The sequence below is a fragment of the Poeciliopsis prolifica genome, unplaced genomic scaffold (genome assembly GCF_027474105.1).
Source record: "Poeciliopsis prolifica strain line A6 unplaced genomic scaffold, Auburn_PproV2 SCAFFOLD007, whole genome shotgun sequence".
In the NCBI taxonomy this organism is placed as follows: Eukaryota; Metazoa; Chordata; class Actinopteri; order Cyprinodontiformes; family Poeciliidae; genus Poeciliopsis; species Poeciliopsis prolifica.
The window spans coordinates 7,026,311-7,048,727 of NW_026562382.1; the positions used below are offsets into that span (position 1 = coordinate 7,026,311).

At 38.8% G+C, this 22,417-nt stretch overlaps 1 protein-coding gene across 2 annotated transcripts; it reads left to right on the forward strand.

The window, feature by feature from the left end:
• The first annotated feature begins 23 nt into the window (after positions 1-23).
• srpx (sushi-repeat containing protein X-linked) lies at positions 24-21,436 on the forward strand. Of its 2 annotated transcripts, XM_055032297.1 has the most exons (10): positions 24-200; positions 5,722-5,778; positions 8,039-8,227; positions 12,961-13,137; positions 14,759-14,885; positions 15,009-15,130; positions 15,917-16,096; positions 17,278-17,411; positions 20,625-20,746; positions 20,847-21,436. In XM_055032297.1, exons 1-10 carry the CDS (start codon positions 140-142, stop codon positions 21,028-21,030), a joined length of 1,353 nt encoding a protein of 450 aa, XP_054888272.1. In that variant the 5' UTR covers positions 24-139; the 3' UTR covers positions 21,031-21,436. The 2 variants fall into 2 exon arrangements, with proteins under 2 accessions (XP_054888272.1, XP_054888273.1); XM_055032298.1 differs by lacking the exon at positions 5,722-5,778.
• The last annotated feature ends 981 nt before the right edge of the window (positions 21,437-22,417 follow it).

Here is a 22,417-nt window from a genome sequence, read left to right on the forward strand (position 1 = left end):
GTGGATGCCCTGCCTGCTTTAAAGAGAATCCTCCCTTGTTTCTGGAGCAAGAGGCGGGCTCTTTGGAAAAAAAAAAGCAGGAATGCGCTGAGAGTTTTCCTCGCAAGCTGCCTGCACGTTAAAAATCGCCCGTCCTGACATGGAGCTGTGGCCACTGGCTCTCCTGTTCGTCCAGATTTGTCTCTGCTCCGGATATGAAGGTAAGAGCTGACTCAACGCTTCACAAACCCCGCTGAGAGAGAGAGAGAGGAAGAATGATCCATCCACAAATGACCCGCTGGCTTATGTCCTCACTGCCTGGAGGGGAAATTGTGAAGCAGCGGAAGCTTTGGCTCAGCTGGGCAGATTGAGGGGGGCTTTTTGTGTGATCGGGGGTCTGAGTTTGGTGAACCGCGGGTGTGTTTACGTGGAAGCTGGGGGTGGAAAGCGGAGGGAGTGCAGTGTGCATGTGGGGAACGTTTCTGCACAGAGCTCTCAGCCTTTAGATCCCTACTGTTCACACTTTTTATTTTAATTTTAATTTTATCAGAGACAGTGAGAAAGAGATTTCTAATTAAAACAGAAAACATTTCCGCATATATTTCCATGTAACTTTTTATGGAACAAGTATTCTTCTCTTGGAAAGCCTCATTAGTCTTAGCGTTGCTCTGCAGCAGTGATTAGATGGCTTGCACTTCTGTTAATTAGCTTTTCCTATCTCTCCTTGTCCTGCCTGAGCATCTTTTTTTGTATTATTTAAGCATAAAACATAATTACATGTTTTGTGCATCAAACATAGGAAAGCATACAAGCTTTCCAGATAGACAAACCTGCAGCAGATTAAATGACTTCAGAGTTCATGTGTGTATGAAAGGAGTTCGGTGTGTGTGTGTGGGTGTGTGTGTGCGTGTGTGTGTGTGTGTGTGTGTGGACGTGAGCAGCAGCAGTGGCTATGAACTTGTAGATGGTTGTAAAGCAGCTCACCGTCACTGTAAGATCATACAGGTTGCAACATGAAAACACCCTGACAAACTTAAAAACTGCTCATCAGGTCGCCGAGGCTCCAGTCTGAACTTGTGTTTGGATTAATGAGGGGTTTATTTTACAGGGGGCAGCTGGGGTTTGTGCTGGTGCTAGATTATGTCTTTCATTAGTAGCTCGTGGCTGCCTGAGTGCACAGGCTGGGATGTCGAGATTTTCTCAACAAATGCTTCTTGCTCTTTTACAACGACAATGTTTACACAAATTTTCTTTTTTTGGGGGGGCCCTATAGGTGTAGGGGGGTTCTGCTCGGCAAGGGTACAGAAAAATAGTGCACAGCTGTGAAGTGGAAGGAAAAATGATGCACAATTGTTTCCGAAGGTAAAGGATATCAATCAAGATCTACCCAGATTTTCCTGACTCCTTTTTTTCTTTGCCTTGTTGGCAGGGAGAGTTCAATCAGCGAGCCAAATATCCAGAATCTGCTTGCATTGCGTTTGAAATACACAGTATATCCTCCAAATATTGCATGCTAGCAGTCCACTGCAACTGTGGCAACATTATGCACACTGATATTGCGATGCTGACTTCAATTAGGTACATTGTCCTACCAAAATGCTTAAAGAAAAATTTTAGCAACCCCAAGGAATTATTGAATAATTATTGCAGTTTGTTTGGTCAGGGAAGAAGCAAATGGGGTATTGTTGATGGAATTTTGTTTTAGTGCGAAATGTGTCACTCGCCACAGCTGTTTTCATGACAGATGGCAAACAGGCAAACCCTCAAAGGCAGATTTTGGAGCATCCATTCATAAAAAATGGCTTAGTGAAGCAAGAGCCTTTTAAGAAAGACTGAATCATGTTGCAAAATGAAGGAAAATAGAAGAAAATGTAGAACAATCAACTCATAAAATGATTGAAGCGCTTGACATGTTATTCCTTTAAGAAATGCTTTGTTTCTTTTATTAAAATATTTGGTGTTTTGTATGTTATTGAGCAGGTAAAAATAAGAAATTTACTCTCAAACACTTTGAGAAAAATAACAAAAATTAGAAGAAGAGTCTTCTTCATACATATTAGTAATTTTGTTGCTGGTCACCCCATTAACTATTGATGGTTTTTTTACGCTACAAATTTATGTAATGCAATGAAATGTAATGGAAATGTTTTGACTACACCAACACAAAAAGCATTGTTATGAAGTGGAGGAAAATGAGACTGAGTTGATTAATTTATTTTTGTACAAATAAAATCTGAAATTTTGCATTTACTTGGCGTCCCTCTTTACTTTGTTTCCAAAAATAAATCCAATGAAACCAGATCAATTCTGTGACGACTCCCCATGTTTCTTAGAGCATAAAGGACAAGCGGCATCATTAAGTATCACAAGACATTTAAGGAACAAGGCAAATCTGTGTGACAATGGCCTCTTTTGGCTTCAAAAATGCATTTGCATACAGAGCAAAAAATATTCACGCCACCTCTTTAAAATACCCATTTTTACCTTAACAGTGACCAGGCTGAAAAATTATCAGTGGAAGAAAAAAAAAAAAAAAAAAAAAAAAAAAAGGACTTTTTAAAGGCTGGATAAACGGCTTGCTAATTTAGGTACTGGTGATTACGTTGGTTTTTGGAACCTTCTGGTTCTGGTTAAATGCTTCAACCAGAACAAACTCTTTCCAAGGTTTGATGGTTTGCATTAAAAGCCCCAAAAGAGCAGCTAATTGGAAAATCGGGCTCAGTTATTTTAAGTGTGGTTACTCCACGAGGATGGGAAGAAAAAAAGCTCCTTCTGCTTCAGCACACTTAAAGATTTGGGGGAGATTGTGCCAACAACTCCTCCGACGTTGGAGGGACGAACAGGAAGACGATGCTGGCGGCTCATTTCTTCTTCATCATCCTGACAGATTCACAATCTACGAATGAAGAGGAGTCTCAGATCGCTCGTGCTTGTCTTGAATTCATTAGAACGAGAAACTATTTATGAACAAGCAGGAACGGGATCAATTGGACTTAATCTATGCTTTTTCGGCTGCTGTGTCAGCACTGATCCAAACTCAGGCAAATCCACGCCACCTGTAGGAGAGAGCGCGAATAGCAACAGACTGGGTACAGAATGGACTCCAGTGTGAGACTGGTTGCGTTTCCAGTGACTGTCCAGTTCCAAAGGATGGATCTCAGTTTCTTATCTTTTTTGTAGCAAAATATTCAAAGTGAAAATCAAAAAGAGATTTATTCTTGAGGTTTTTTTTTGTATAAATCAGCAATGAGTGATAATATTAAGTGGAGCATCACAATAAATTTGATCGTAACAGTTCACAGATGCAATATTAGTTTTGATATCATGTTTCGAGTGTCGGGACTTCATGTTAACAAGTCTATACTCGACGGACAAATGTATGTATTTTATGTGGTTTTTGATGCTGAAGCACACAGAAAATGTAATGTAAGAAGGCAGTTTAGAGAAAAATAAATCGACTGATGTTTATCATTATTAGATCCAGTTTGGACTCTTTCAGCTCTGAGTGGTTTTCATTTAAACTGTGAGCACAGACACACAGCTGCACAGCCCACTGTACCACTGGATTGTTATACCGCCCTCCTTCGCTCCACCATGAAGCAGAAACTTTGCAGTCGTTTCCCCATTAGCCGGCTATAAGTCTGACTCAGTAACTGCGTTTTCACCATGAAGTTCATGCCATGATGAAAACCTCAAAGCATGGAAAGAGTGTGTGAGTGTGTTTCTGTCACAGCACGATAGGCCCATGTTTCCAGCGAGTACTACACTGTGAGGGGCCCTATGGGTCCCAAAGTCACCAGTGTAAATGGTGTGAATTCTGTATTGGTTAAAGTTGGAGTTAGGAATGTACTGGTTAGAGTTAGGGAAGATATCTGAGCAGGGCACGAACACAGTCACTAAAATGGATCAATGCTTGTGTGTGTGTGTGTGAGGTGATGACTGTGTTTTGTCCCAGAAAGGTTTCAGGTAAACTTACAGAAAAGCCATGATAAGAAATCGGGTGGAGGGGAAGCAGATTAGCTCACTGGCTGGAAGCAGAGTGGGGCCGAACACTTTTCTCTTATCCTGCAGCACAGAGACCATATTCACTCTTCAGTTAAATCCACCTCACTAATTTAACTCCTTCTGTACCAATATCTTCTTATTCGTGTTTCCTTCATTTGCCCCCAGCCACTGTTTCTGAAAACAGTTTCCTCTCTCATTGCATATCCTCTCTCTCTTATCTTTCACCGCTGCCTCTCAAAAGTGTCCTCTAGTGGTCGAACAGCCGGGAGAAATTTCTTTATCAGTTGCTTCCTTTCAGTGATTGTGTTCCCAGTTGAAGGTGACTCAGAACGGTCTATGGTAGGTATGAAGTTGAAATCTAAAGCTTGTGTGTGCTATGTCTCTTTGACGTAGCAAACGGACATGGCATTTTGTCTTATTGTCCAAGATTAAATCAGAGTAATTTCTTCCTGCTTTAGGTCAAGTGGGATTACAGTAATTCTTTCTGTTTGCTAAATGCCAGAATAACAAATAATGAATTAAGTCAGTTTCAGATATGTTTGTAACCTTAGCACCAGTAAAGCACTGGAATCAGTTTGGTGGAAAAGGTTCTTTCCTGCTTGATGTCGCTGCAGTATTTCTACATAACGTTATTCTATTGTGATAGCACCTGTTTTACAAAGTGGACCAGTTTCTCCTGCAGGACAAAAAGCTGCCACAAAGCAAAGTCATTCTGCCATTTTTGTTTGCCAAACGTGCTTGATATAGAATATTTCTTCAAGAATTAAGTCTTGATCACTGGAAGCATTATTTTCAAACTTTGAAGCTGTTTTTAAAGTAATGGCTCCTTCCTCTTGCACTGAGGGCAAGATGCCAGTTTCAACCATTTTTTTTTTCTAGTGATGATCCATACATTTTTCACCAAAACACATCATTCATAAGGTCATTCAGGAAAAATCTTATGCCTTTCCTGAATGATGTGTGCTGTACATTCGATGTTATTTATGCCTTTTGCTTGAACAGATGGATGTGGCACCATCACAAATCTGGACATTTGATCCAAAGACCAATCAGAATTGAGGAGGTCTTGATTGGCTGATTTTTCCACGATGTCCTTGAAGAAAGCAGCAAGTTTGATTTGTTGGCTTAATATATGCATCCATGTCTATTAGTTGGCATTTTATCAATTGACCCACGAGTAACTTATACTTGTAGGGTTTCTAAATGCTATAGTATTGCTATAGTGTCTAAAAACTTCTGAATTTGAAGAAAGTGATCAAATAAATAGTCTATGTTTTGTTATCCTGGCATTTAGAACATTTTAAACTTAACTACAACATATAACTTTCACTCTGATTTAATATTAGACAGTGAGGAAAAGAAAAGGTGATGTACCTTTCATACATCTGGTTTCAACTTCAACTCCAGTTCTGTAATGGTAGAACTTTTTCCATTTGCATCAGGCCTAGCAAGGGGGTTTCAGAATGAATATTTTCACTGAAAATGTTTATTTATTAGTGGAAACAAGATCTTTTGGAAATTTACTCTTTGCGCTTATGTTGTGTCCAAAAGATCCCCCCTGCAGTCTGACGAAAATAAAAAGTTGAGCACGTTTTCTCTGCTTGTTTTGTCTGCTTTGCAGATGCTACCCTGATGAGTCCAGGGAAAAGCTTTAAGAGATTGCTCAACATCTAATCTTGTGCTCCTTTTGCAGTAGTTCTTCGTAGTAGTTTTCTCTTTTTTTTCTCTCACTTTCAGGGTCAGGGCACTATGGTTACGGAGACGACGAGGACTGGTATTCTCGTAGATATAAAGGTGACTATGCTGCAAAAAAAAAAAAATGCATGCATGAAGAAATATAAGCAGAACCTCAGAGGATAAGTAAAATTTGTGTTTATTTTTCACAAAAGGTTGTGCTCTTGTGTATAAAGGAGATTAGAAGATGCATGCAAATCAGTAAAAATGACAACATTAAGCTGGATCAACAACAGATAGACCTGATCACTCCCAAAGCAAGAGAATCAGGAAATCACACAGAACCTGGCTGACAGCATAAAGTAGTCAAAAAGACCCCAAAAAGAAACACATCATGCCCTAATCAAGTGAAATGTCAAGACAGATTAGAAACAAAATTACTGCCATCTAGTAGTCTGGAAAGGATTATGAAAGCATTTTCAAATACAATGAAAGCCATTGTCCTCACATGGATAAAACATGGGACTCATGATCTACATAACTAGCTCAAATGGATCACTGAGCCCTCCACAACAACATCTAAAGCAGTGCAGGCCTGACTTGTATCAGCCAATAAGGAACAGAGTTCAACAAGGACTGCGCAAAAATAGCATTTGTGGTGAAAACCACTGCAGACGACGAAGAACAGAAAAGGCTTGTTGCACATTTCCCAAAAAAACCTGATGGAAAAGAACATCATGCTGATAGTCAAAGATGCTGTGATGGACTGAGGTTGATTCATGATTAAAAAAAATTATTTTAGTTGAACCATGCCTTCTGATTCAGAGCAGGGAATCAGCCATTCGTTTGTGACCTAAGGCTCATGCAAAACTGGCTAGTGCAGCAAGATGGTGATTAAAATCATATCAGCAAATAGACTTCTAAATATTAAAGTTCAAATCAAGGTTTTAGAGTGGCCTAGTCAAAGACTAGACTTAAATTTGTTTGAGATGTTATGGCATTACCTAAAACAGGCCGATGTGTTTGAAAACGTTCCGATGTGACTAAATTAAAATATCTCAGTTATCTAAAACTTTTGACTACAGCTTGTTGCAACCAAGGCTAGAAAGAGTTGTTACATTTCAGAGGCAATAAAACACAGGATTTAAATGAGTGGAAAACCAATTTTAAATGTTCAATGCATGGGTCTACCTTAAAGTAACTTACTTACTGGACACACACACACACACACACAAAAACAACAACTGTGTAAGACCTCCAGGCATGTTGCTCAAGACCAAAAGATTTAAACAAAGTTTGTTTCCAACATCTTTGATTTTGAAAAAGAAAAAGTCAGTACATTACATACACAGATCATTAGGAACACATACAAAACAAGTATACAAGTCATCAGAAGATTTAAAGAGGAGCATTTTATTTCAAAATAAACATTTGCTTTGGCCATCTTTGTACACTGACACCCATTCAAACTATAGTTTTGATGTGATAGTCATTCGTGCCAAATAAAACTCTCCCCTCATGTTACATATTGTTTTCTTTTTACTCAGTGGCTGTGGAAACACTATCAACCCTTATGTCCACAGAGCAACAGTAAGGGAAGCTGGACCCTCATTTTTATTAGAAATGGCTTTAAGCCCAAGCTTGTGTCTCCTTTCTCCTCTCCAGCTGAGCTGATATGTGTGTTTGTCCTGAGCCAGCAGGAAATAAACTGCAGACTTTTATTTTTCCTGTATTGAAATAAGAAAGTCATGACCCTGCAAATCTTGGCAACAGACAAGAAGTTTTTTACACAGCTTTCTAGACACGGACTGATTGAATAAATGCAGCCAGATGAGCGGTAAGAGACTCATTTAATGCTTGCGAAAGTATACTCTTCGTCTCACAATTGAGATGAAAATCACAGATTCATGACAAATATGCGGTCTGCAATGAAAACCAACTTAATTTGAATTCTGAATTATTAGATTGAAATGATCTAAATCATGTTGTAAAGGTGTGAATACCTATAATTCAGTGGCAGTGCGAACAAAGAAAGACTTTTCCAGGTATTTTCTAACAGCCATAAGAGCTCTTCACACATCATTAAATCTTTTCCTTGGGTGAAGCTATCTTCTGATCCCTCTCCCGAGACACTTTTGGATGATTGGAAGTCACGGAGAAGGTAATGAGAAATCCACCGTATCTGCCTGTGCTCATGCAGATAGCTGGCTTTCATCCCTCTGCTTTCCCTTTGGTAAAGAAACTCTTTCTAAGCTTTCAGTCTGCAGGTAAGTGCTTCCAATTGAGCTTCTCCAGCTGAAAGGCCAAGTCATGTACCTGCTTTGAAGCACCCAGTGAGAACCCAGGGCCCGGTCTTTTTATTTGCATTTTCTGCTCTCAGGAACCCCGTGGTGTGCGCCCATTAAAGTGAAGCACGGTGACGTGAGCTGCCGCACGCCCAGAGGGGAGCACTACAGGAACGTGATGGGGACGCGGTGTAAAATCCGCTGCAAAAGGGGTTACGAATCCCAGAACTCAGAGGTGGTGTGCATGGCCAGCAAGCACTGGTCCTCCAACTACGCTTGCCGGGGTGAGAACCAACATCTGCACACACATTTGATCTTTTTTAACCTTTCAGAGCACCGAGATGAAGTCATCTCAGTGCAGTAAAGAGAGAAAAAGAAACAATTCCAAGTCAGGTGTTAAATGGTTATATTTTATGGCTCTGATGGGAAACATGTTAGTCATAAACTTAGAGGGTTTAGAAAAGAGTGAATGCTGAAGAAAGCATCGTTATCTCAGCTGCAGCAGGAGCGGGGCATTGTTTTCAACATTTCAATTCAGTTTATTTAGCGCCTATTCAGGAACAAATGTCTCTTCAAGACAAACAGATCCAGTTGAAGGACTCGCTCTGCAGCTCAATGCGAGCAGCCACCTGCCACAACAGGATGTGAGTATTTGCAGGTACACGGCAGAGTGAATGAGTTCGTCATTAACTCAGGCACCACATAGCATAAATATGAAGCAAAATCTTGAAACCAGAAACATTGAAATGTTAAAATGATTGACTTAATGTTCTGCTCAAAACCCAGAGAAGCTCTTGCAAAGTAATTGTTGAAAAAATTATGCCTGAAAAACTCTCTGCAATCAGCTAAAAGTGAAAGAAAATTGAAAAAAGCAAGAGAGTGAATTGTATGTTTTAAGTGAGACTTAAAACATACAATTCTGCTTACATATCTTTCGGACACCTACCCGGTGCCTTCCACCCATCTGTCTCCTGTAGGGAGTTTCTCTCAGTGTCTCCCCTCTCTGGTTAATTGGTACCTCTGTCCCTAAATCAAACCCGGTTCAAAGGAGTTTTGGTTGGACAAAGAAGAAAAAACATCTTCACTGAAACCTCTGTTATCAGTTCCATAAGAAAAACAGCTGCTCAGAAACCTTCGTTATTAGCTCATTCTTAGTTTTACTTTCCAAGACAGTGGTTTGACAGACTCGTGATGTTCTGTCCAGACGGCTTGAAGTCATTAAAGGAAGGCCTTTTATATCTATTACTAATTGCTGACTATTGTAATCCTAAGATAATTTAGCTCTAATCTCTCTCCTTGGTATACGGCCATCGCTGTTCACTAATTTTGATAAAAAGTTATGTTTTGCTTTGGTTGGTTTGTAAAACACTGCTTTAGTGTTAAGGTGTAGGTACAGCAAAAAAACAACAACAAAACAACAACTTTAAATGTTGAGCAAGGCAGATGACATAATTCATGCATTCACATGCTGTTCTGTAATTTGGACCTCCCATGTACGGTACAAATAAATCCACTCCAAAACACAAGGGAGAAAATTGACTCCCGCCCTTCTCTACCACCCTTGATGCATTTCCCAGCAGATGCTGGGTCTATGTGGAGAAAGTCAGCTCTCATCTTTTTGGGCTGTTACTACGAGGGTAAACCCCAGAATCAAAGACCGGCCCACCAGGTGGTCCATGAAATTAAGGTGATTGGAAGAAAGAAACCTCACTTTTCAAGCCCCTTTACCCCATTTCCAGTTTCTGCTGACTTTGTTTTTCAAAGTCCCTGAATAACCTAACTCCTCCGCTGGGGTTCATTTGTAATTATTGTAATAATTGTAATTACATAAACTACTAGGAGGAAAAACTCCCAGGATTATAAGGATACTCAAACATCAGATTATATTGACCAAATGAGGTAAACCACCTAGTCCACGTTGGGGGGTCCTTGTCTGCATGAAGTCTGCAGTATGCAACTAATAAAAATAGATAAAAATTTTTTTTTACATTTTCATTAAAACTGTCTCTATGTCATCTCAGCATGACATGAGACAGATAACCTGTGAGAAAAACGAGCTCCTGTGCTGCCGTTCCAACGTACAGACATGCACCGCTCCCAGTCAGAAACAACCAATCAGAGCCAGGAGGAAGATCTTAGCGCTGTCAATCATGCTCATGAATGCGCTGCTCACACAGGGTGTATGGACACTTCCTTAGAGATAAACTCATCACTATAGTGAAAACAATAAAAAAAAGTCCCTTAAAAGGCATATTCACCTCTCGACAGTAAATATTATCAACCCAATAATCATGTCTGTGTCGTGATTGATTCAATAATCTTTCTGCTGTAGGAGCAGAAAATCCAGAAGATCAAACTTAAAAGTTTGAGACAGCCTGAGAAAATGGTTGAGAATGTGACAAACTGAATGACTAATATGGTCTATTTTTACTGGGAGAAATGATTAGGTGAGAGGAGGTAAGCAAGAGATGAGTAACAGGTGGTGAGATGATCTAAAAACAACACTCAGGTTACTGAGGATACCAGGAAACAATTAAAGTTACAATGAATTTATAGAAACAAGACCTTTCAGAGACTCCTTTAAATCAGAAGATGTGACTTAACATTGAAGATGTGAGCAATGTAAACCTCAGACTGATTTGTGGTTTTCTTGAAGAACTGAACTACAGATTTTGATGTTTTTTTGTTTTAAAGATAACATTAAATAACATTATTCTACTTTCTATAACATAAAATAAAAGGGGAAAAAGGTGCTTTGTTGGCAGACAGATGTACTTAAATTCCCTAATCTTTATGTTATTGTGGCAAAGCATCAGAGTCCATGCTGTTTATTGATATTTATAGACTGAAAAATATGTTTTTTGTTTTGTTTTTATGCATTTAATAAATTAGCGGAACAAAATCTAATTTTTCAGTGCATAATCTGCCAATCATTGATTATATTCATAGTTTTGGTTAAGAAGTGGCTCACAATTAAAGTAATAATGTCACTAATTTGCAAAATATTGTCAATTGATTAATCCTCAGAGACGAACATCTCAGTAAATTATGACCTTTACTTTTTTATTTGGATCTGTTGTTTTAGTCTGTGCTTGTACTCTAAGGTAGCCATATTGTTCTTATGTTCTGAAAAGGATTTGAAATGAAAGATTTTTGGGTATGCAGAGGAAACTCAGACCCTGTCTATTCAAAAATTCAGTTTCTCCAGGGAAACTCGTTGGGAAAATAAAGCCTCTTCTTTGCAGCAGATTTTTCTCTGCTGTTTGAGTTTCTGAAGTGTTTCACTTTTTGAATTAATTCAACTTTGACTTCTGAGGTTTTTCTGAGGAAATTTGAGAAGCTTTTGATTTCTCTTTTTTTTTTTGCTCAAAAAAATTGTTTGTGTGCTCCTTTCTTTATCGTGTTCAATAGCATGTAATTCACCAGACAAACTTTAAAAATAACCAAAGTTAACTAAAACAACTCATCGCTGTTGGCTGCGGCTGAAGGCCTGCCCACCCACTGTTATTTTAGATGATCCCAGTGAAACAAATATCACTGTGTATGCATGAATGCCAGTTTTTTAAAGTCTACTGTCGCAGATAACATGCTGCCAATTCACACATCCCGAGAGTGATACTTCCACAATCGAACCTTTTCCCATGTTGTTGTAGTCATGGCGCATGTTTCTCAACTCGAGCAGCAAATTGATGACTGATAATGAAGCAGGGTGAAAACCTGCAGGTGTGATCGTTTGTCCTGCTGGGTACATGCTGCAGGTTATAGTTTCTCCTGTTATGCTTTCAAATTTCTTCTGTTTGTTCAGGCTTTAACTGGCATTTTAGAAGATTAACGTTAAACCAGAAAGTGATTAAAATAGTCAATCATTTATTTTTCTGATGATAAGGTTGCTTCATCAATTCGGCTTGTTTGTACATATGCAGAGTTTGTTGATTTTAGACTTTGTGAGCGTTGATGAGTTTGTCTTACTTTTATAAAGACAGAGGGAATGCGTGTCCACAGAGTGCAGAAAATAGGCTTTACTCTAGTTTGCAGCAATATTGACTACTAAAGAGATGCACAGAAAATATGTGGGTCATGAGAGCCTCTCTTTAGCAGAAGAATATAGATTATTGCTCTGTGGTGCCAAATGCTGCAGCATCATTAGTGCTAGAAATATTCCTAAATAAGAAAAACTTTTCAAAATTACAAAAAATTGCATTTGAGGCACATGTGTCAAAGTCAGTTTTGGCCCACCACAGCTTTTTATGTGAAATAATAAATAGTAAATAGGAGCTTCAAGATAACAGTTATGTGCTTAAATATTATTTCACCAATCTAATCCAAACATTTTCTATGCTTTTACTGCGTCTGGTTTTTTCAGTTTCTGACATAATGGAAATTCACTGAAAATTAACACATTCCCACACGTTTTCACGCTAATCCACAATCGCAAGTTTTCCACAAAAATGGTCAAAAACATTGAGTCTAAGTGACTTCTTACTCCCACCTCTAGGGGGCAGTATTTCAACCTACTTGATGGGAAGATAGTCTGTGATCCATATGGCGAGTAGGAGAAGGTCACATTTACCGCCAGATAGACGCACAAAAAATGTCTTGCAAATATTTCCAAATTAGCTTCACAAAAAAATCACAAAAACAATCACGAGGTAGTGATCCATGTGAAATGTTCAATGTTATTTACTTCTAGAAAGAACTTATTGAATGCACACAGCTATTTACTAAACCTTTAACAGTTTGCTAAAGAGTTTTATCAGTTCATTCTGTTACATGTGGCCCAAAATGAAGACGAGTTTGAAGATGAACAACACTGAAGTCCTTAATTGCATATGAGTGTCTATCTTCAATGTCTTTCATCATAATTAGCGGAAATAAAGATTGTGAAATATCCATCCGTGTTTCATTCAGTGAATTGAGTTGCAGAAATAAATGTTATTCTAGTTGACTGAGTTCTACCAGACATGTCAGAAAAACACACCCAGTCTCGTCTTCATCATAAGCTTGTTGTTGCTCACAGAGATCCGCTGCCCAAAGCTCAACATGTTGGCTAATGGAGGCTACAAATGCTCGGACGGCTCCTACTACAACTCTCGCTGCGAGTTCTTCTGTTCTCCTGGATATTCCATGAAGGGCCAGAAAACATCCGTCTGCCAGCACAACAAGGTGTGGAGCGCCGGAGTGCCCACATGCATTGGTGAGACTATGTTTGTATTTGCTGCTTCAAGTGTGGCCAGAGGATTTTTACAAGATTTCACAGATTTTCCTGGAAAGCCTAGTCAGTTCCAGATTTTTTTCCCCTGATTTTTCTGATTGATTGATGCTTGGAAGAAAGCGGGCCTCTGGACATGAACAGACATCTTTCACAGAAAAAACGAAACAGGCAGGCAGCGTTTTTCTTTTCCATTCACTGGAAAATTACACTATTTTCACTTCTTGCACAGAGTCAGAGCTGAAAATGAGTGAGAGATGAAGACACTTAAACACATCAGTGAAAGAATGGGTTTGCACCTGCAGTCAGTGTTTTCTTTTTTCTTTTATTGTTGCGCATATAGACTGCACGACAGCCAGCATGTACTTTGAGTGCATTGAAGATTTAATATTGAGTTTTCTACTTCTTTGTCTACAGGACACGAAGAAACATCCATGTTTTCACCCTATGATTAATTTGCTTTTGTGACACACTGGAAGGTTCTTTTGACATGTTTCTGATTTCGCTCACATTTCCCTGGATGATTATGTTTGTTTAACACAACAAACCACCCGAGACTTTTTGCTCCTGCACAAAGACAAGTGAGACAAATGAGAATGCACACTCACCCAGTGAAATTTGTATTTGCATTTAGCAGAACATGAATGTTTTCAGAGTGTGGGATAAAATGAACCCTTTGAGACACAAAGAGAGCATAAAAAAAAAGATTCCACGAGGCGACAGTGCAAACCATCTAAAACATGTACATTATGATTTATTCAACTAAATAGTGAGAAATAAATTGCTTACGGTTAATATATTAATATACTTGAGTTTCTATATTTGGCCTTTTTAATTAAATTTGTTGTCATGTAGCAACTTTAGCCACAGTAGCTCACAAAAGTAATTTGACAATGTTTTTTAATTTTACCTTTCTGCAGTGACTTTTATTAGGATTTTATGTGATAGACCAACACAAAGTAGTACAAAGCTATAAAACACGAGGCAATATAAACAGGATCCTACAAATGCAAAACTACCAGGATGTCTGGTCTTTATAAAAATATGGTTAGGGATAATCATAACCTCTAACCCTGACAGAGCAAAGTCTCAGAAACCCTTTGATTCTCTTTCGCCACAAGTGAACTATCATACATTTGTTTAGATCAATGCATAATTATGAGATGAAATGGTCTAGTCAAAGTCTTGGCCTTTATCCAAATGATAATTTCTGACAAGAAAGGTTCTCAGATGCTGTCAATTCAGTGTAACTGAGCTGAAAGCTGTTTTGCCAACAGACGTAGGCAAGAATTTCTATTTCTATACATGCAAAGTTGGAGACACGAAACATCACATTAAACATGTGTCTGTTGTTTTTATTATTACTTTGCCTGGTTCTACTACATGAAATTGAAGTTAGTGGATGAAACTGGAGAAAATTTGATTAAATTGAACACTGACGTTTATGTGCATCAGACAGAAGGCCAAATTCGTCTTATTTTTTTTTAACTCTGTGCTGCTGTTTCAAAGGTTAAGAGAAGAATCTTCTACCATTATCTGTGAACCATGCATGCTCATGTGGATGAAATAAAGATTAGATAAAGATCTCTTTCTTATCTGTTTGTAGATATTGACCCCCCGAAAATCAAGTGTCCCAATGTCAAGGATAAGTGGGCAGAACCAGGAAAACTGACGGCGAGGGTGACTTGGGACACACCTGAGGGCGTCGACACTGCAGACGGCATCCTCACAGAGTCAGTCCGGATGTAACCCTTTGATTCTTTTAAGACCTTTTCTCTTCAGAGTCAGCTTAAATTGTGTTTCGAAACTCATCAAAGATCAGAGTATAAGATTAAAACTCAACATGGGCTTTGCAGTGTGACCCTGAAAGGGAAACCATCAAAATCCAACTTCCCAGAAGGTCTTCATAAGATGTCCTATAGCGTGTTTGACCGGGCCGGGAACAAAGGGTCCTGCCACTTCACCATCAGAGTGCGAGGTGAGCCTGAGAAAACAGCTTGAATAGAGCTGCTTTTTTATGTACTTGCAGAAAAATGCACCCACTGCCTCACAGATCAATGTTTGAGCTTTTTTGTCTCAGATCATGAAGGAAATGTTGATAACAAACAGTAAGCCATCAAAAAGCTGATTTTTAATAAAAGTTATTTAAATACTAAGGAAATTAAGCTACACAAACCAATCTACTCTACTGTAAAAAGTATTTACCTTGTTATTCAGCGTCCATAAAATGTCAGTTGGTGCACCAAATAAGACAAAAATACATAAACAAATACTTTATCTTATGGAAAAATTACATTTTGTGAAATGATAACCATTTTCATGAATTTAATGTGAGTTTTTATTATACATATACAAATATATTTCTATATAAGATTAAATATTTATAGAAATTGAGCAATTTCAATATATATTTTGTACTTTATGCAGAAGAGTTTGAGAGTTGGTGTTGCTCATTCACTGTTTTGACATGATAAAAGTCTCAGTGTTTGTAGATTCAGTTCAAAGTCTTACAGAAGCTAAAAATCCATGACTGTTTATTAAAAAACTGTTACTGCAGATTAATTTGCTGTTATTGTTTCAGTGTACATGAATGATACTCAATTTATATGTTTCAATTATTAGAAAAAGTCTCACTTCTTAGTATTTGTGTTTCGTGTAAAATCAGATCGCAGTATATGTTGGATGCAAAATATATTTTTAATTGCTAAACTGTTTAATCCTGGTGTTGCTGCTGTTTCTGTTCTATGTTCCGGTCTTTGCACAGTGCGTCGATGCAACCCTCTGTTCCCTCCAGACAACGGCTACATGAAGTGCGACAGTGACGGAGACAACTACGGCGCTACCTGTCACTTCTCCTGCACCGGTGGCTTCGAGCTGCAGGGCAGCGCTGCCAGAGTGTGTCAGTCTGGACTCTCCTGGTCTGGTTTAGACACAACGTGTGCACGTATGTACCGCTCAACACACAAACAACCAAAGCTGTTTTAAATTTAAGAGGAGTATATTATAACTCTTGTTGCGTTTGTTAAGCAGTCATAGAGGTTACAAACATATACTCAAACTAAAAGTTTTGGGTTAAAAATGGGACATGGAAGTAAACTGCAAACCTAAAATACTATAAAAAGGAGCAGATTCCATTTTTGTGACATATTTGTGTATGTGAATATTTTATATAAATTTTAAGGAGTTTGTCTGCTAAGCATCATTGTGAGATGTAAAGGTCTGTCTGAAGCCTTCAGGAAGAGAACTGGAGTAAAACAAATAGTCAACAAGCAGAGGACATTTGAAAGAGCTGCAAACACCCCAAGTCTTGAAATTAATACACTCAAAATTGTGTATTAATTTTTCCACAATTTTGTTTGAAAAATCCAGAAAATTAAATGTGGGAAAGTTTAGAAATTTGAAACAGAACATAGGAACCAAGCTAAAAATTGGATCATGTAAGATAATTAATGCTGCTCAAGTATTCCTCTTTAAAATACCTTTTTGCAAGTTCGTTATGTACTCTATTGTGTATTGTGTACTCTATTGTGCATGAAGCTGTGCTGCAGGGGCGAATGATAAAACGGCCTCCGTGCCACTTTTCCATTGTATTTTCCAGAGGTGAGGGTTAAGGGGTTAAAGTCTTGTTTACTGTCTCATCTCAAGGTTTGCACCCTTTCAAAATGATATTTATTGACCAAATAAGTGAGCCGTTGCATTGTGTGAGGTTATTCATTTGGTCGAACTAATAAAGGAATAGTTCAACAGCGTTGACAATAGTGGCATCGTTGATCAGTTGAAGACTAAGTGCAAACTGGAGGCTGGCTAATTTGGAGAAGTCCTGGAACATAGATCCAGATTCAGCATTTTTTAAAATATTTTCTTTTACATGTGGCAGTTATTTATGATATTGCAGTTTCTGTATGGATTTGGAGGCTCAGTGGAGAAGAAAATAGCAGCTGGTCCATCGATTAAAAAAATCCATAGTGAGTTCATTCTGTTTCACTCTCGTCTGTGAGGCAGGAAGAAGCTCCTCATCGTCAACCTTAATTATGCAACGGCTCTCAGAGTGTATGGTAATAAATATTCACCTTCGTGTACTCTCTTTCGTACACTGACTTAATTTTGCGTTCGATGTCACCGCAGCCATGAACATAAATGTGGGGGTGCGCTCGGCCGCGGCGCTGCTGGACCAATTCTACGAAAAGCGGCGGCTCCTCATTATCTCGGCGCCGACGGCTGCCAATCACAACTACCGTTTCCAGATGACTAACCTGCAGGTGAGGCACGACTCGCGCACACACACTCACAGCTCCATCCAAATCTGAGTTGACTGAGCTGGGTGCTGGAGCAGGAACAGTGCAGACAAAGACGACTGCGGTGTGTTTGCGTTGTTTTTATCTTACCAAGAAAATTGAGAAGATGGAGAAGGCGTCATGCTGATGATCAGGAAATGTCTCAGCGATGAATAAATGATAGTGACACAGCTCTGTGAGTGCTGGCTTTCCGTTGGTGTTGTTTTCCTCCACTGCGTCAGAAACTATTAAGTCAGAGCTTCGTTTAAACCCCTGACCACTAGCGGAACAAGTCAGAGTCGGTTTTTAGCAAACATGAATCAATAATGACTGGGGCAGCCTGTTGTATAATCTACTGGGCCATCATGCTACATACACAATACTGGACAGGAGAGGTGTCGCTTTCTCCAGCTCTCATCAGATGTGGCTTGGCTCCCTGAAGTCATATTCTGGCTCCCATCCAGGGGCCCACCGCCCCCCTGGTTCCCCTGAAGCTCCGTCCCTGACCCTTAAGATTCAGCTCATGAGTCAAGAGACTTAATCAGTGTTAGTTCATTAACTAACGGGACCACTGGTCAGTCCGTTTGCTAGTCCTCTAGTTTGATTATAACAAATTCCTATCAGATATTGAATCATTTTTACACTATTCCTAAAAACCGAGGCATTGTTGGATCACTCTTTAATTAATAATTCAAAACTGTGTCTAAAATTAACACTGATTAGGCCTCGTTTATTGTAAATTAGAGAGTTTGTTAAAGGAGAATCATATGACAGATCTGGTGTGGATTAAGAACAAGACACACAATTACATGTAATTCCTCACATAAGTAATTTATGCAAATGCAATATCTTCCCTCAGAGTTGATTGGATTAATTAGATTTTGTCTCTGTGTATCAGATGTCAGATCCGTATTCGGTCGTCACTCTGCAAAGGTAAATGAAACCCCACAGACCTGTTCAATGTGGTGCAGAACTGCACGGATCATAATGATGCCACATATTTTCACAACTCATAACAGCAGAGTTCCTCTGTCTGATGTATTGCACACTCATCTGCACTGCAGTATTCTTTTAACACCGCTCCACCATCTACCAAAGCCACTGTGTGAAAAACTCCTTCGCTCTCTCTTGACTGGAGCTCCAGGTGTCTCCTCCTACATGTTTTTCTGCATTGTGTGTCATCCTGTGCTCATGTCCAAATCGACACTTCATAACATTTGCACATAAATTACATCCTGCACCTATCCTGCAATTCAAACAATTGATAAATAGAGTAGAATAGAAACAGCCTTCATTGTCCTGCAAAGGGGAAATTCGGGTGTAGCAATAACATCAGGTATGAAGGTTCACACACAATAAAAACTTTTTTTTTAAATGTGGAAAACGATAGAAATAAAAAACACTAAATCAAATGAAGCCAATATTATTACTTATTTATATGTTGCAAGCATTATTTAATTTTTTAAAGTGTAACATCCACTGTAATTTCATATATTAGTTTTTTTTTTTTTTAAACAGAGCAAACAAATCCTGCTGCTGTAGATTTTGCAGAAAATTAAACCAGATTCCGACCGTTTCAGGACAGACACAAATCATGTTTCTCTACCATCTGTCCAAGTATGGAAAGAATAATATTTATGTTTTCAGAATTTTCTTTATTTTTTTTCGGAAACAAAAAATTCCAAACTTTTTAGAAATGAATAGTCAAAGAAAACGAGGCTAAATCTGGATGGGTTAAGCAGGTCAACAGGATAAAGTGATAAAAGAGTCACATTTTGATCAATTACTGACTTAGTGACATGACATGAGTATCTTAGTTTTTGAGCACATCAGGTTTACGGTGTGATGGGCGGGAATCAGATAACAAATTAGTTTTTGTTGTGACTTTTTATGACTTGTCACTATTTCATCCATTAATGTCTTGCAAAAATCAATTTTCTTCATCGTGTTAAGCGAGGCAAATGTGGCGCCGTTGTCAGCTCTGTAGCTTTGCAGCAAGAAGGTGATGGACTGGCGACCAATCGATGTCGTAAGTCTCACACAACGACCAGTGGAGACGGGCATCAGCGACCCGGTTTAGAGGACAGACAGATAAAGGCTCAGTGGGTTTCATAGTCATTTCTGTGAGAGCCAGTTTGGATAATCAGCTGTGAACATGCAGCAGCTTTAGTGCTGTTCTGATGACAAGCGCACACTTCAGATAAAACCCTCACACGCGACACAGCACAACCCATTTTTAAGAATAATTTATGTGTCAGAATCCCACAGTTGTATAAATAAATAAACTTCTCGGCTTTTGCTGTGTTGCTCAGTATGTTTCTGTTTTAATAAAGGAATAATTGCTCAGCCGTATACTTGTCTCTTTGTCACAGATGGGGAGCAAACACATCTTGTTGTGTTATAGACGGTATTATTATGGCATTATCCAGGAGGTTTTTTGCCCAGCTGGTTAAACATAATTATTTGGAGCTAATTATAGGACTGAAATATAACAGTTCAGCTTTGTTTTCCAGCTGCATCTGACTAGATAAAATGAGTGTTTATTGTTGGCATGATGTTAAGCAGATTATTATTAACATGATTTCATCCAGCTCTGAGGATGCAGCAGCTGATTGCTTTACATCCTTTAAATAAAATTCATTTTCTTCAATGACATGGAGAAGATTAAAACCATCTTACCGAATCCAATGGCTTTTAATGAGATTTTCTTCATGAGTGAAAGAAGTGGAAGAACATTTATTGTGAAAATATAATTTTCCTTCATTGCCAACATTTCTTTAAATACAGCAGTTACAATTAAATAAATACATATTTTCTTTCCTGATGATATTTATTTTTGGATTACAGATTAATAATTGGATCATAAATGATCTTTAATAAGAAATAATTTTTTCAGAATGTGAATCGGGTAGAGCAAAAACTGGGCCACTGGACGAGTTCTGGGTAAATCAAATTGTCGGACCAAAATGTTCTTTTTTTTTTGACTGAAATGTAAAATTGATGTATTTTTGTACAGTTTTTCAGCAATTACCCTTTTGTGTTGTGTCTATATACTCAAGTTAACGATAAATCCATTTCTAAATTAGTTGACAATTACTTCAGCAATCGTTTCATCGTGATTAATCGCTTCACCCCCAGTAAGATCTCCAGTTTCTTGACTCACTCTGTAGCTGTGTGACATGTGGATCTTTGTCCCAGCCCGCTCAGTGTGGACTGGACCTGAGACACGTCACCGTCATTGAGCTGGTTGGGACTTATCCAGCTCAAGTTGGCCGAATCCGCCACAGGCTTCTCCCGCCCGGGCTGGCCCTGCAGATCAGGTACTGACACACACACACACACACACACACACACACACGTGCGCACGCAGTCGTGTGTAACCTCAGCAAACATGACTTTAACCCGATGTGCGTTTCCTAGGATACTGCTCCGGATCCCCCAGAGGTCGTTCCAAATGGTGCTGGTGGACAAGCAGGGCATAGACAAGCAGCGCTACCCGTTCCCCATCACGGCAGCTGAGTTATTCACCACCATCGACACGTTCCCGCTCCGCAAGGACGAGATGGTGTTACAGCAGGAGGCGGGCCAGTTCTGTCAGTCATAAAACAGGAGCTTCCCTTCGTGGAGCGTTGATCTTTTGTTGCTCCACAGACACACACAGCTCAGATCGTTGTGTTTTTTATGCCACACACTCCTCTCTGAACTCCTCCTGTCCTGTATCCAGTGTGTGTTTGTGTGTGTTTCTGCGTATGATCAAAGATGTCTGGCGTGTTGCTGATCTGAAGCTGGTCTGAACAGATCACACAGTGCTGTGCAGTCACATCGAGGGCTGTCACTGTGTGCTTTATTTTATTTTTTATATATTTTTTCAGAGCAGAAATATGATTTACTATTTTGTAAAAAAGAAGAAATTTTGGGAAAATTTCTATTCTTTCTAATATTTATGTCTTGCGTCTTACTTTGCGATGTACTTTGAATTCATAAAACTAATAAAGAATGAGTAATGCGGATGTTGTGCTTCGCGGTGATGTTTGTTTTTGTGAGTCAGTTTATTTCTGTGGCAAAATCTCCGTCATCATGATGTCATTTGGGTTATTTTTCAAAAAATGATTCTTCAGACACACAACGTGTGTCTGAAAAATGTTTTACTTTGGCTCCATTGAAGCAGAAGACTTTCTTCAACGTACCAGTTGTTTCCAGATTCACACTGTGCACATAAAAGAAAATTTGGCTTTGGATAACTTTCTTACTCACTAAATGATACTAATATTAATTGTCCATTCAGGGTGAATGAGCATGGCCAGGCATCATTTTAAGATATTAAACTTTTTTCTTTAGATTCTTAAACCCAGGAAGGTTGATTTGCAGCCTAACTCCGCTTTAAATTTTTCTCTGACATTGTTTATTGTGTTCCCTGTTCTTCATGACGCTGTTTCTTCTCTAACAAACCTTTTATCATTATATTATGTTAAAACTTTACCCAGGTGGAGTCTGTTAATCTGAAAGCAATTCGTTTTCCTCTGGATTTTATAGGTGCTTTGGGGCGATGGGTGGTAAATAAATATGGATGCCACAGAGCTTTTTATTTGTAAAAATTCATGTGTTCTCCTCCTTCAGCTTTACAATATTAGGTCGACTGAACAGTGTGGCAAATATTTTTTCAAGATGAAAGAATGACTTTGGAGCGAGAAATAACTCCTGCTAATTAAGGCAGTGAAGAGTTTCCTGTGTTTTTACATAGCAAATATGAAATACTTCAAATATCAAACATGCCACTTATATAACAGCAGATGTAACCATGGATGGGCGTTCTTTATTTTGCCTGCCTCATGCTCAGAAAAAGATCGGTATGCTGTTTTAGACATTTTTCTGCCCAGGGTGGTTATAGCTAAGGGATCAGCTATCTTCATGTGCTGAGAAATGAATCAGACCTTTTCTTTTTTTGGTTACATGACTAATGCATGATTGTAACCTTCTCATGCATTCATCTT